Below are 15,246 nucleotides of genomic sequence, written 5' to 3'. Positions count from 1 at the left end.
GGGGAAATTGTCGCTTTCTCGGTATGAATAGCTCTTGCTGCTGGAGGCTCACATTATAGACAATGTAAGGATGTGAGGAGCCCTACAACCAGTGACGTCTGCTACTTCCGGTAAAGGCAAGGCTTTTTTATTAGCGACCTAAAGTTGCGAACTTTATCTTCGATGTTCTCTACTAAATCTTTTCAGCAAAAATATGGCAATATCGCAAAATGATCAAGTATGACACATAGAATGGACCTGCTATCCCCCTTTAAATAAGAAAATCTCATTTCAGTAGGCCTTTAATTCTTCTGGAAAATGACCTTTTTTCCCTCATTTTGTTAGAAGCAGGCAGATGTTGGGATTTTAGGCTTCTACTGTACTCTGCTGATGTGTTCATCATCATCATGTTTGGGTTTGAATTCTGTTGTTGCTAAATTGCTGAGTCGTTTTTTGTGTATTTCTGAATTTTGTGTTTTCCAGCGGAATCTCAGTAGTCGATACTGATACGCATGAATTTCCACAATTCTCTTGACCTATTTGATACCAGGATACATACCAAAAAAAAATTCAACCATGTACTTTTAAACTCACTATTTTAATGAAAACTGTTTTTCCAAAAAACGGAAGCGTGTCTCTCGTGTATTCTTAGCACCATCAGAAGTGTTAAGGTTGAGTTGCATGCTTCTAGAAGTTTTCTGCAAAAATGCACGCTCCCTGAGCTTGTGGTGGCGTATATTTGTTCTCAACTGTGTAGCAAATACCTTCGTGGCCGCTTTTACTTTTTAAATGAATAAATGCATGACACGAGATACACCTCTTTTCCACTTTTAATGTGTACCTCTACAAGGCTCACCCTTTTCACCATTTTGTTTAGGAAGATAAGTAACATTCCTATCCAAAGTCCGCTCTATCGTCATTTATTTTACTGTCAGGTTATTCTCTGTATTCCTCCTGTATGTTGAGTTAAACGTGTACAATCAATGAAAACACGTTTTTTTACAAACTCCAAAACCAGTGAAGTAGGCACGTTGTGTAAATCGTAAATAAAAACGAAATACAATGATTTCCAAGTTATTTTCAATCTATATTCAACGGGATAGTCTTGCAAAGACCAGATAGTTAACGTTCGAACTGGAAAACTTATTTTTTGCAAGTATTTGCTCACTTGGAATTTCATGCCTGCAACTTGTTTAAAAAAAGCTGGGACAAGTGGCAAAACGACAGAGAAAGTTGATGAATGCTCATCAAAAACTTATTTGGAACATCTCACAGGTGAACAGGCTAATTGGGAACAGTTGGGTGCCATGATTGGGTATAAAAGCAGTTTCCATGAAATACTCAGTTATTCACAAGCAAGGATGGGGCGAGATTCACCACTTTGTGAACAAATGTGGGAGCAAATTGTCCAACAGTTTAAGACCAACATTTCTCAACAAGCTATTGCAAGGAATTTATAGATTTTACCATCTACGGTTCGTAATATCATCAAAAGGTTCAGGGAATCTGGAGAAACTGCAGTTTGTTGCTACATTTGTAATTGCAAGTTAAAACTCTACTATGCAAAGCGAAAGCCATTTATCAACAACACCCAGAAACACTGGGTGTTGCCGAGCTCATCTAAGATGGACTGATGCAAAGTGGAAAAGTGTTCTGTCGTCAGACGAATCCACATTTCAATTTTTTTTCGGAAACTGTGGACGTTGTGTCCTCCGGAACAAAGTGGAAAAGAACTATCTGGATTGTTCTAAATGTGAAGTTCAAAAGCTAGCATCTGTGATGGTATGGAGGTGTATTAGTGAAGTGAATTGTGAAGTGAATTATATTTATATAGCGCTTTTTCTCTAGTGACTCAAAGCACTTTACATAGTGAAACCCAATATCTAAGTTACATTCAAACCAGTGTGGGTGGCACTGGGAGCAGGCGGGTAAAGTGTCTTGCCCAAGGACACAACGGCAGTGACTAGGATGGCAGAAGCGGGAATCGAACCTGCAACCCTCAAGTTGCTGGCACGGCCGCTCTACCAACCGAGCTAAACCGCCCCAAGGCATGGGTAACTTACACATCTATGAAGGCACCATTAATGCTGAAAGGTACATACAGGTTTTGGAGCAACATATGTTGCCATCCAAGCATCGTTATCATGTTTATTTCAGCAAGACAATGCCAAGCCACGTGTTACAACAGCGTGGCTTCATAGAAAAATAGTGTGGTTACTAGACTGGCCTGCCTGTAGTTCAGACCTGTCTCCCGTGGAAAATTTTTGGCGCATTATGAAACCTAAAATACCACAACGGAGACACCGTACTGTTGAAGAACTTAAGTTGTACATCGAGCAAGAATCGGATATAATTCCACCTGAAAAGCTTAAAAAAATAGGTCTCCTCAGTTCCCAAACGTTTAGTAAGTGTTGTTAAAAGGAAAGGCAATGTAACACAGTTGTAAAAATGCCCCTGTGCCAACTTTTTTGCAATGTGTGTTTTTCCATTAAGTTCTAAGTTAATGATGATTTGCAAAAAAAAAAAAGGTTTCTCAGTTCAAACATTCAACATCTTGTCTTTGCAGTCTATTCAATTGAATATAAGTTGAAAAGGATTTGCAAATCATTGTATTCTGTTTTTATTTACAAATCACACAACGTGCCAACTTCACTGGTCTCGGGTTTTGTGCGTTAAATACTGACGCAGATGGTTGACATCAAAAGGAATCCGCCTTTTACAATCTGAACAGAGGCTATGTGATCATGAAAAATAGCTTCATTACTGTGAGTATATCATTACTATCTAAACAGGCGTAAATATGAAGTAGTATAATAATAATGCTAGAAAAATGTGTGACGGATAGCAAAATAAAGACAAAGAACAACTACCTTTATGACAGTTGTTTTTAAGAAACCGGACTATTCTCTTATGTGTCTGATAGGGTTGTCCAAGGACAGATACTTATATACCAAGTTGATACCAAAACGCACAAAATACATAGATACCTTCTTTTTTCCAGTATCGTCAGCACCAAATAACATGCAATACTTTAATCTCGGTAAATCGCGTCAGTTCTCAGAGCACGAGCATTGAGACGGCGGCCAAGAAGAACGAACACCTAATGTATTTTTAAAAAATTAGCTAGTTTTTTCGCAGATTTTACTTATTTATGGAAGTCTGTCACGAATGCGAATTTGGCACGTCTGGTTTTTATCGCTCATGAAAAATAGAAGGGTAGATTAAACTGTGGGTGTGGCAGAATGCCGCTTCACAACATCCATCCATCCATTTCCTACCGCTTATTCCCTTTGGGGTCGCGGGGGGCGCTGGTGCCTATCTCAGCTACAATCGGGCGGAAGGCGTGGTATACCCTGGACAAGTCGCCACCTCATTGCAGGGCCAACACAGATAGACAGACAACATTCACACTCACATTCACACACTAGGGCCAATTTAGCGTTGCCAATCAACCTATCCCCAGGTGCATGTCTTTGGGGGTTGGAGGAAGCCGGAGTACCCGGAGGGAACCCACGCATTCACGGGTAGAACATACAAACTCCACACAGAATGATCCCGAGCCCCGGGATTGAACCCAGGACTACTCAGGACCTTCGTAGTGTGAGGCAGACGCACTAACCCCTCTTCCACCGTGAAGCCCACTTCAAAACATGTACAGCTGATATTTCTGCAAAGATGTAGCAGAAATTATCTTTGATACACTTCAGCCACTTTGTCGTATATTTAGTATCTTGCATCATGCATTTACCTAACATCGCCCATAACTACTGCACTGACTTGAAGGGATCATATTATAACCCCCCCCCCCTACATTTAAGTGAAGTGAAGTAATTATATTTTATATAGCGCTTTTTCTCTAGTGACTCAAAGTGTTTTATATCGTGAACTCCATTATCGACATCTTTTAAGCTACAACGTGGGTGGCGCTGTGAGCAGGTAGGAAAAAGTCTCTTGCCCAAGGACGCAATGGCAGTGACTAGGATTGCGGTAGCAGGAATCAAACCTGGAACCCTGGAGTTGCTGGCACGGTCGCTCTACCAACTGAGCCACGCCGCCCTATTTAAAACACTTTATTGAGTTCTTTGTAGTCTACATAAGATGTAATGGTGGTCCTTTGGTCAAATGTCGCATCTATTATGTTTTACAGACCATCTTCAAGCCGCTTTCTCATGGTCTCTGCAAAATGCCAGTTTTCTGGCCGGTCTTATTCATGTGCCAAAGCCCTCCTCCAGGCCAAACCCCCTTCCACTGAGTCTACCCCGTCAGCCAAGTTATAATTTTTAGCGCTTCCATATGGAGTCTACTGACAGATATAAGTTAGAACTAGGAGTGTAACAATTTATTTTACCAACGATTCAATTTGATATTGGTGGTAGCCAATGCAGGCAGCACGGTGAAACAGGGGTTATTGCGTCTGCCTCACAATACGAAGGTCTTGAGTAGTCTGGGGTTCAATCCCAGGCTCGGGATATTTCTGTGTGGAGTTTACATGTATTCCCCGTGACTGCGTGGGTTTCCTTCTGGTACTCCGGCTTACTCCCACTTCCAAAGACATGCACCTGGGGATAGGTTGATTGGCAACACTAAATTGGCCCGAGTGTGTGAATGTGAATGTTGTCTGTCTATCTGTTTTGGCCCTGCGATGAGGTGGCGACTTGTCCAGGGTGTACACCGCCTTCCGCCCGATTGTAGCTGAGATAGGCTCCAGCGACCCCAAAGGGAATAAGCGGTAGAAAATGGATGGATGGGTTGCCAATGCGATGCAGGGACAATTTAATTTTTTTTTAGAACGAACCAAAACGATTCAGTGAGTTGAAATCTATCCTGTAACTTTTTTGCAAAAAAAAAAAAAAAAAATCAAGCAGTGTGACTAAACTAAATAGTGGATAGTGGATACTGGACACTGCAGGTGAAGTTTCCTATATTTCTGTTCTTTTCTGTAAATAAATTATGTATAAATGAATTATGGATACTAACAAGAAAGTAAACAACAATTAATTGACAATGTATTCACATCTTATTTGAATAAAAAGCAACCATCATTTTAGGTCAGGGGTGTCAAACGTACGGCCCGGGGGCCGGATCAGACCCACAAACAGGTTTTATGCGGCTTGCGGGATGAGTTTGCTAAGTATATAAATTAACCTGACATTTTTTAATAAAAGAAACTGCTGTTCTAAATGCCATCCATCCATCTTCTTCCGCTTATACGAGGTTGGGTTGCGGGGGTAGCAGCCTAAGCAGGGAAGCCCAGACTTCCCGCTCCCCAGCCACTTCGTCCAGCTCCTCCCGGGGGATCCTGAGTCGTTCCCAGGCCAGCCGGGAGACATAGTCTTCCCAACGTGTCCTGGGTCTTCCCCATGGCCTCCTACCGGCCGGATGTGCCCGAAACACCTCCCAAGGGAGGCGTTCCGCTGTCATCCTGACCAGATGCCCGAACCACCTCATCTGGCTAGCAATTCTTAGTATTTTTCGTACAAAATAACCCACATGTTAGTACACCAGTTAAGGAACTACATAAATCCATACATCCTGTAATTTGATTGTGATATTTTTTTTTTTCGTGATGGATTGAAAATTAACACCAACGAGTTGATTGATGAACATTATCACATAATTTATTCAGAAAACATAAATAACAACAAATAAAGATAGAATACTATTAACAGCAATATATAAGTGTAAAAAATGTCCAACAACATTATGATTTGTACATTTTCAGAATGAGCTTGTTCTATTTTTAAACAAAGAAAACAATCTGAAGTAGTCTTTATTTTTAAGTTATCGTTCCGTGATTTTACCAGTTCTGCCCACTTGGGAGTAGATTTTTCTCCATGTGGCCCCTGATCAAAAAAAGTGTTTGACACCCCTGCTTTATGTTGAATTAAAAAGGAAACATTTTCTGCTCACATTTTCAACATTTTTAAACAACCTTCAATAAAAATACTGTAACCAAATTTTAACTGTAGATTATTTACCTGCTAAATAAAAGTTTCCCGACCCGGCCATACAGTATCCGTTCTCCGCCCTGGCATCGTTGATGTAGCACAGTGTTCCAGGTGTGCAGAAGCATGTTTTCCCCCTCATCGTTGTTGATGGTGTTGGCCCCTTGCTTCCTAATTTCCATAGCATCCTTCATCCATCTTTTCTATTTCTTTCCTTCTCATGAAATCATTTTTTTTTCGGCTGTTAGTTGTTGTCACTTCATTGTGTTCCGGAAGTCGGTGCGTCGCGGTGGGGCCCATTACATTTAGTACGGGTGCATTAAAATCATGAAGCATATTCATCCCAACATTTAAAAAATGTACTTGAAAGTTTGTGTTGTATCTAATGATATTGTCCTGTGGCTTTTGCGTTTGTTATGACCTTTCTCGAACACCGTAGCTATCCGCCATTTTAGTTTTGATGACACAGATGGGCAAATAGACAACGTTTAACGTCCTTAATATTAAAAATTCTAAACTTCATATAAAGTCTGTTGTTCTTAAATTATTTTCCTTTTTCTACTGTCGTCGATAAAATCGATCGATTCCCTTTTGAAACAATTTTGGATTGATACCTATTAGAGATGTCCGATAGTGGCTTTTTTGCCGATATTCCGATATGGTCCAACTCTTAATTACCGATTCCGATATCAACCGATACCGACATATACTGTTGCGGAATTAACACATTATTATGCCTAATTTTGTTGTGATGCCCCGCTAGATGCATTAAACAATGTAACAAGGTTTTCCAAAATGAATCAACTTAAGTTATGGAAAAAAATGCCAACATGGCACTGCCATATTTATTATTGAAGTCACAAAGTGCATTATTTTTTTTTAACATGCCTCAAAACAGCAGCTTGTAATTTTGGTCATGCTCTCCCTGAGAGAGCATGTGGAGGTAGAGGTGGGCGGGGTTGGGGGAGGCGTGGTCAAGGTGGGGGGGCTAGGGGTAGCGTGGGGTGTATATTGTAACGTCCCGGAAGAGTTACTGCTGCAAGGGGTTCTGGGTAGTTGTTATGTTGTGTTACGGTGCCCATGTTCTCCCGAAATGTGTTTGTCATTCTTGTTTGGTGTGGTTTCACAGAGTGGCGCATATTTGTTACAGTGTTAAAGTTGTTTATACGGCCACCCTCAGTGGGACCTGTATGGCTGTTGACCAAGTATGCATTGCATTCACTTGTGTGTGAAAAGCCGTAGATATTATGTGATTGGGCCGGCACGCAAAGGCAGTGCCTTTAAGGTTTATTGGCGCTCTGTACTTCTCCCTACGTCCGTGTACCACTCCGCACAGCAATGTTATTAAAAGTCATACATTTTACTTTTTGATACCGAAAATTTCCCATATTACATTTTAAAGCATTTATCGGCCGATAATATTGGCACTCCATTATTATCAGACATCTCTATTACATATCTTCTGGAAGGCAACCTTGCTGAGCACAGACCGATGTACTTGACATTTAGGACCATAAATCGATATATCGATCAGTCGTTACACCCCTAGTTGGAACTATAAGCTACTCAGTAGTACAAATGACAACAACGGAGAATGCATGTGCATGTATGTGCCCGTTTAAACAACTTTAACACTCTTACTAATATGCGCCACATTGTGAAACCACACCAAACAAGAGTGACAAACACATTTCGAGAGAACATCCGCACCGTAACACAACACAACAAATACCCAGAATCCCATGCATCCTTAACTATTCCGGACTATATACACTCCCTCTACCCCCCCCCCCCCCCCCAACCCCGCCCACTTCAACCCACGCACAGGGGGGTGGAGGGTGGGGGGTTATTTATCAGGCTCTACAGAAGCTGGGAAAAGCGAACGAGACCAAAGATGACCAATTTGAGCAAGTTGTTGTCAACTTCCGGAGACAGGAGGTGAAAAGACTTCTTAACCTCGGATGTCCTGTAAAGTTATTTTAAAATGTTTTGCGAGAGCCTTAGCTTTAACTGTCTTGCATTTTTGTGTTTTATGTTCTTCAAGAAAGGTTTCCACACAAACACTATACTTTTTGTGTGTGCAATATTACCATCAATTGGAGAACATTCGCACCGTAACACAACATAAACACAACAGAACAAATACCCAGAATCCCATGTATCCCTAACTATTTCAGGCTATATACGGTACACTCCTTCTACCCCTCCAACCCCGCCCACCTCAACCAACGACCAGGGAGGGGTGGGGGGCAATTGGGGGTGTTTAATGTAGCCCGGAAGAGTTAGGGATGCATGGAATTCTGGGTATTTGTTCTGTTGTGTTTATGTTGTGTTACAGTGTGGATGTTCTCCCAAAAGTGTGGCGCATATTAGTAAGAGTGTTAAAGTTGTTTATATCACAACCCTCAGTGTAACTTGTATGGCTGTTGAGCAAGTATGCCTTGCAATCACTTTCATTTGTTAATAGTAGCCACACACTGAATATGACCGGCCGGCACGCAGATAGCATTGTATTGGCGTGGATGTGTCGACATGTTCTAGATGACTCTAAAGGCATTGTCCTCATGGCACGCCCTCAACACTGTTGTCCTTTATATGGTTGGACGGGTGAAAATCTGATAATATTATCTCGGAAGATTTTTGAGAGAGGCACTGACATCCAGAAAAATCGGAGGTGGTCGGCAAGTATGCAGCTGAGGCACATCAGAGTGATCAAAAAGCCGCATGCGGCTCCGGAGCCGCGGGCTGCCGACCCCTGCTATAAATGGTAAAGGTTTACCTGAAGAGCTTTGCAAGACTCCGACATTTTTATCCAAAATTGTCGTCAATAAGTTCCTTATTTTTCACTATCTGTATGGTTGTATGGCTGTTGAACAACCATGCCTTGCAGTCACATACATGTGTCTGCAGAAGCCACATACAACATGTGACTGGGCTGGCAAGCTGTTTGTTTGGTTTGTAGAGGGCATTAAACACATTTCCATCATAGCACGCCCTTATTATTGTTGTAAGGGCGAAAATCAGTAGACATTCAAGAGAATAGTTTCCCTGAAATTCTGGAGTCTCCCAGTAGGGTTGGTAAATGTGATGTTGTCAAGCGGCATTCATATAAAACTCGGGGGCCGCACTAACAATATATTTTCATTTTAAGGTGCAGGCCGCGTGTCTGAGACCCCTGGCTTATACATAGCACAAGGCAAAAAAAAACTTTGTACGCAGTGTTATTTAATTTCAAATTTCCAAAGAGTTTTGTGGCTCCCATTGTTTTCTTTATTTTGTGAAACGGGTCAAAATGGCTCTTTGAGTGGTAAAGGTTGCCGACTCCTGATCTATAGAGATATCCGCTGATGTATCAAATTCCAAACGGCTCGTTTGGAGCAAGTTTAAAAAAAGGCAAAATTGTTTTTAGAATTGTCTGGACTATGCCTACATGGTTTGATTTCACATATTCGGGTCCCATGGAGATCCCAAATACACAAAAGCAGGTACCAAATGGTTAAGAACGGTTGGTTTTGCATTATAGAAGTTGGGCTGGGATTCCTTTGATCAATCTTCCGTAATCATTAGGATGAATGTCAATATTAATTTTGAACAAACATAATTGTAAAATGCAAGAACTAGATGTTATTAGTGGAACATGGTGTTCCACTAACAATAAAAATACATTGATTTCTGAATTAAAAAGAAAACATTTTATGCTCACATTTTCAAGGTATAAACAATTTTTAATAAAAGTACTCTAACCAACATTTTAATTGTAGAAATGGATCTGAATGGGATCAGAGCCGATGTGGTCTGTGCAGCCCTTTGAGACACTTGCGATTAAGGGCTCTATATAAAGAAAGTTTGATTGATTGATTGATTGATATTCCGGACGATCCATTTGTGTGGAAAGAAGTTATGTTTGCAAACCAAACCTTCCGTGAATCCAGTGTTTGTTTATGGAAATAAGAAAGCTTCATGGCCAACTTAGACCATTTCAAGAGAAACCCTGAAGCACATTGCCTGATGTCAGTCAACATTACAACATGAAACATTTTCTCATTTATCAGGTTCTACAGAAGCTGGGAAAAGCGGACGAGACAAAAGATGAACAATTTGAGCAAGTTGTCGTCAACTTCCGGAGACAGGAGGTGAGAGGACCTCTTAACCTCGGATGTCCTGTAAAGTTATTCTAGAATGTTTTGCGAAAGCCTGGGCTTCAACTGTCTTGCATTTTTGTGTTTTATGTTCTCTCAACAAAAGTTTCCACAAAAACACTACACTTTTTGTGTGTGAAATATTAACATCAATTGGAAAAATTGACTATCGCATAATGTAAGGTGTGAAGGAGCAATTATTAAAGTGTACTATGGACTTGAACTTTTGTATTTACGGGTGTGTTATAATTTATATACTGTACATTTAGGTACAGTTAATACACTATGCTCTAGTTGTGTGTATGTTAGTACATATATACATATATATATATATATATATGTGTATATATATTTATATATATGTATATATTCACATATATATATATATATATATATATATATATATATATATATATATATATATGTATGTGTATATATATATATATATATATATATATATATGTATGTGTATATATATTTATATATGTATATATTCACATATATATATATATATATATATGATCTGTTGACTCAATAAAAATCAATGAAAGTAAACTAACGAGTCTCAGAAAACCAAACGATCTAAGTCAGTAGTAGGCATAAATAAGCAACATGCCTCAGCCTACTTTTTTTATGTATTGAGTTGCTTTTTTTATTTCTTTTTATACTCATCCTGTTTTTTAATTTTTCGATTTACATGTTTGATGTCAACCTAACTAACTAACTAACTAACTAACTAACTAACTAAGTTATTTGTGTGTTAGAGTGAAGGTTCCCGGCTGCAGAGGGAGATGAAGGCCTACATGTCTGCCATCAAAGGTATAATAAACACTTGTGTATCGCTCTGTTTATTTGTATCAAGTGTGTGATTTTATAATGGTTGAAATTCTTAATTAAAGTGGGTACACTTGTGCTTGGATGTGAGTAGACGTTTAACAGTATGCAAATACTAAGTCTAATGACTTATAATATTTATAATATATAATATTTATAATATATTATATCTCAGCTTCATATCTCTATAAACTGAAAACACCCTGTATGTTCTAACACACATACATACAGAAACATATATATATATATATATATATATATATATATATATATATATATATATATATATATGGATAATATACCGTATTTTTCGGAGTATAAGTCGCACCTTCCGAAAATGCATAATAAAGAAGGAAAAAAACATATATAAGTCTCACTGGAGTATAAGTCACATTTTTGGCGGAAATTTATTTGATAAAACCCAACACCAAGAATAGACATTTGAAAGGCAATTTAAAATAAATAAAGAATAGTGAACAACAGGCTGAATAAGTGTACGTTATATGACGCATAAATAACCAACTGAGAAGGTGCCTGGTATGTTAACGTAACATATTATGGTAAGAGTCATTCAAATAACTATAACATATAGAACATGCTATACGTTTACCAAACAATCTGTCACTCCTAATTGCTAAATCCCATGAAATCTTATACGTCTAGTCTCTTACGTGAATGAGCTAAATAATATTATTTGATATTTTACGGTAATGTGTTTATAATTTCAGACATAAGTCGCTCCTGAGTATAAATCGCACCCCCGACCAAACTATGAAAAAAACTGCGACTTATAGTCCGAAAAATAAGGTATATATATATTTATATATATTTATATATATTCAGGTAACCATCCGCCATCAAGGTGAAGGAGCACGTACGGTCTAATTAAATTGTGTGATTAATCTGCATTCAGTAAATAGTAAATATATTAGTAAATAGTAAATATACAGTATTAATACTGTGATAATTTTTTGTGAGGAATTATGTGTTACCACAAACATTGATAGCCCTACTTTATCCAAATATTTGCTGCAGGTTTGAGTATCTTATGGATTACGTTTTTTAAGTGTACCAATCACTCAAAGCTTTTTCGTTTTGGCACCGTGTGAACGTGTGAACCCCACAACTGCACACTATGAAGGATGTAGACTCTGAACTAGGACACAGCTTGTGTTTTGTTCTGTCGAACCGCAAGAAAGTGTTTCGGTACGTGCTGGCTGATGTTGTTGTGCAGGAATGCAGCAGGCCTCCATCAACCTGACTCAGTCTCTTCATGAGGTCTACGAGCCAGACTGGCATGGAAAAGATGATGTCATGACCATCGGGAAGGTACTCATCCGGAATGACTTTGTTGTTGTCATGTTAGAATAGTTAAAATGTTGTTCTAAAAATGCATTCTGCAGGATTGTGATGCATTGTGGGAAAGCTTCCATAACAAGCTAATAGACTCTACGCTGTTGAATCTGGATGCATACTTGCTACAGTTTCCTGACCTAAAGGTACTCATCTGTCAACATGTACTATTATTACTACCAGGGGTGTGACGATACGCTCAGCGCAGGAGACGTTACGGTACGCAATATTGCGTTCAGGAGATGAGACGACAATTTTACATTTTTAAGAAACTATATGTTTATGAGTCATCAAACAGTCTAAAAACATTTTGAAATGTTTTATGGCTTTGCATGCATTTCAGCTTTTTGTTAAGGAGTGTCTTTCTACAAATCACTTTAAAATCAAAAAAATAGAAAAGTTGATTTACAGTACCGGTAAATACAATGAGATAAGCCTGCAGGTGAGGAGCCAACATATACAAAGTGTGTTTCCAACACATCTTTAGGACATTTGCTTGGACATAAAGCAGGACAGCTGCCAAAGAGGCAATTTTCGTGTGCTTGTGAGGTTTCTGCCACTTTTCTCTTCAACGAGAAATAATGTCACGTTTTAATGTCGGGAGTTTTCGTCACACCCCTATCTTTTACAAAAGACTGACAGTTTCATGTTTTTCAGACGCGTGTGGCCAAAAGAAGCCGAAAACTCATCGACTTCGACAGCGCTCGGCATCACGTTGAAACGCTTCAGGCATCTGGAATGAAAAATGACCGCAAGTTATTGAAGGTCTGTGTTTTCTCAACCTTAATAAGGAACTGCATTTTTTTTTAATGTTGCTTAACATTCACCAAAACTATTGAAGACAAAAACACATATTTTTTATTTTTTTAATCATTCTAATTTGTATTATACGACTTGAAAAAGAAAAATAACAATATAGCTAATGGAAGTCGTCTACTCCGCTCATAAAGTCCTCCAAAAAAGACATCCAAAAACTGACAATAATACTCCATTTACATGTCGCGACCTGCATCTTAACCAAGTATTAGCAACATTGTTATTATAAGAGCTAACGCAGAGGAACTACTTTTAGCGGCACCTTCAACACAGAGCGTTAACTAACTTACACAACTATTGACATTGAACCAGTGAGCTGCTGCATCACCTCTTAGTTGGTAAAAGTTTGTGTGATCTATGATGCCTTTTACCTGTATAGTAGAAGGTTGTGGCCATAAACCGAAAAGATGGTCGACTTTGAAATTCACTTTTGACCTGAAAACATCGCAAGGAAGAAACAACAAAATGGTCGTTTGCTTCCACCTTTTTGGATTAAGACAACTTCATCATCTAAACGGAAATATATTGTTCTGAAATATATAAACAACTCATCAGTCAACATCCCAGTGAGAACAAACATTGTACTGTAAGATAAATAATACATTATTCATTATGTTTGTAGTTTGTTTTTCTTGTTTAGCCCTTAACAATAGTGGTACATGATGCCTAGTGTGTTTCACTAGAGCTGGGTATGCTCAGCATTGAAACTTGTAGCGCGTCTTCTTTATCTTCAGGCTCAAAAATATAAAGGTTAAAGGTCAAATTACCAATGATTGTCACATTAGGTGTGGTGAGATTATCATCTGCATTCGACCCATCACCCTCACCCCCTGGGAGCAGTGAGCAAGAGCGGTGGCCGCTGCCCGAACTCATTTAAGTGATTTAATCCCCAATTCCAACACTTGATGCTGAGCGCCAAGCAGGGAGGTAATGTGTCCCATTTTTATAGTCTTTGGTATGTCTCGGCCAGGGTTTGAACTCACGACGGACACTCTAACTACTAGGCCACTGAGCAGGTAAGGTTGTAGAGCGTGAAGGAAAAAGCAAACGTGCCGCTTTAATGCTGAAAATGAACACAATACAGCCTGGCTGTATTGTGTTTTATGGTTGTGAAAGTGGAGTATAGGAGGAAAGTGGAGGTGCACCTGAATAACAAAGACTCATGGCGGGTGTGGCAAGGCATCCAACACCTGACAAGCTACAAAAGTAACCATTAGTAACCAACAACACGGGATACTAGCTAGCGGAGGAACTCAATCCCTTCTTTTCGGGTCATCCAGACCAGTTACATCCCAGATGCCCCTCCTACCCTCTAGTCAACTGCAAGAACACCAGGTGAAGCGGGAACTCAAAGCTATAATCATGCGTAAAGCGGCTGGGCCATATAGCGCACTGGGCAAAGAGCTGTATGGACTGTGCAGACCACCTGGCAAGATAGTGACAGGGAAATTCATCTCTGGCACTAGCCTAAGTACCTTCCTGTCTTAAGGGGAGCCATTGTCATCCCAGTCACCAAAAGGACAGCCATAAAAGACATAAATGACCAGTGGCACTTATAATTGTGGTTATAAATGGTTTTGAAAGGCCTGTTCTCCAAAATATTAAAGCCTGCCTCCCCCAAACTTTGATCCACATGAGTTTCACTACAGACCAAAACCAGTCGCCATCACCACTCCTTTCCAATCAGCTGTGGAACATCTGGAAGACCCGGATACCTACAGTATGTCAGGATGCTGTTCGTCGACTACAGCTTGGCGTTCAATACCATCATCCTCGTGGAGAAACTGACCTTCCTTTGTCTACCCCGCCTCAACTTTTCCTGGATAAAACATTTCCTGACCAACCGACCTCAGGTTGTTAAAGGGGAACATTATCACCAGACCTATGTAAGCGTCAATATATACCTTGATGTTGCAGAAAAAAGATCATATGTTTTTTTAACCCATTTCCGAACTGTAAATGGGTGAATTTTGACGAATTAAATGCTTTTCTATTTATCGCTCTCGGAGAGATGACGTCAGAGCGTGACGTCACATAGGTAGTCAACGCCATTTTCTCCACCAAATTACACGCAGCAAGTCAAATCAGCTCTGTTATTTTCCGTTTTTTCGACTGTTTTCCGTACCTTGGAGACATCATGCCTCGTCGGTGTGTTGTCGGAAGGTGTAATAACACGATCA

General features: G+C 39.6%; 1 protein-coding gene across 3 annotated transcripts in view; it reads left to right on the top strand.

Moving 5' to 3' along the window:
- Positions 1-15,246, top strand: part of amph (amphiphysin) — a 42,120-nt gene that overhangs the window by 1,405 nt on the left and 25,469 nt on the right. For all 3 annotated transcript variants that reach the window (XM_061920579.1, XM_061920578.1, XM_061920580.1), the window contains exons 2-6: positions 9,977-10,057; positions 10,828-10,882; positions 12,132-12,226; positions 12,301-12,396; positions 12,908-13,015. In XM_061920579.1, coding sequence (XP_061776563.1) covers positions 9,977-10,057; positions 10,828-10,882; positions 12,132-12,226; positions 12,301-12,396; positions 12,908-13,015 — 435 coding nt within the window. The remainder of the gene's footprint in view (positions 1-9,976; positions 10,058-10,827; positions 10,883-12,131; positions 12,227-12,300; positions 12,397-12,907; positions 13,016-15,246) is intronic.

The sequence above is a fragment of the Nerophis ophidion genome, linkage group LG14, assembly GCF_033978795.1.
Source record: "Nerophis ophidion isolate RoL-2023_Sa linkage group LG14, RoL_Noph_v1.0, whole genome shotgun sequence".
NCBI lineage: Eukaryota > Metazoa > Chordata > Actinopteri > Syngnathiformes > Syngnathidae > Nerophis > Nerophis ophidion.
Note: the sequence above shows the minus strand (reverse complement) of the source record. Positions and strands in the feature narration are given on the sequence as shown.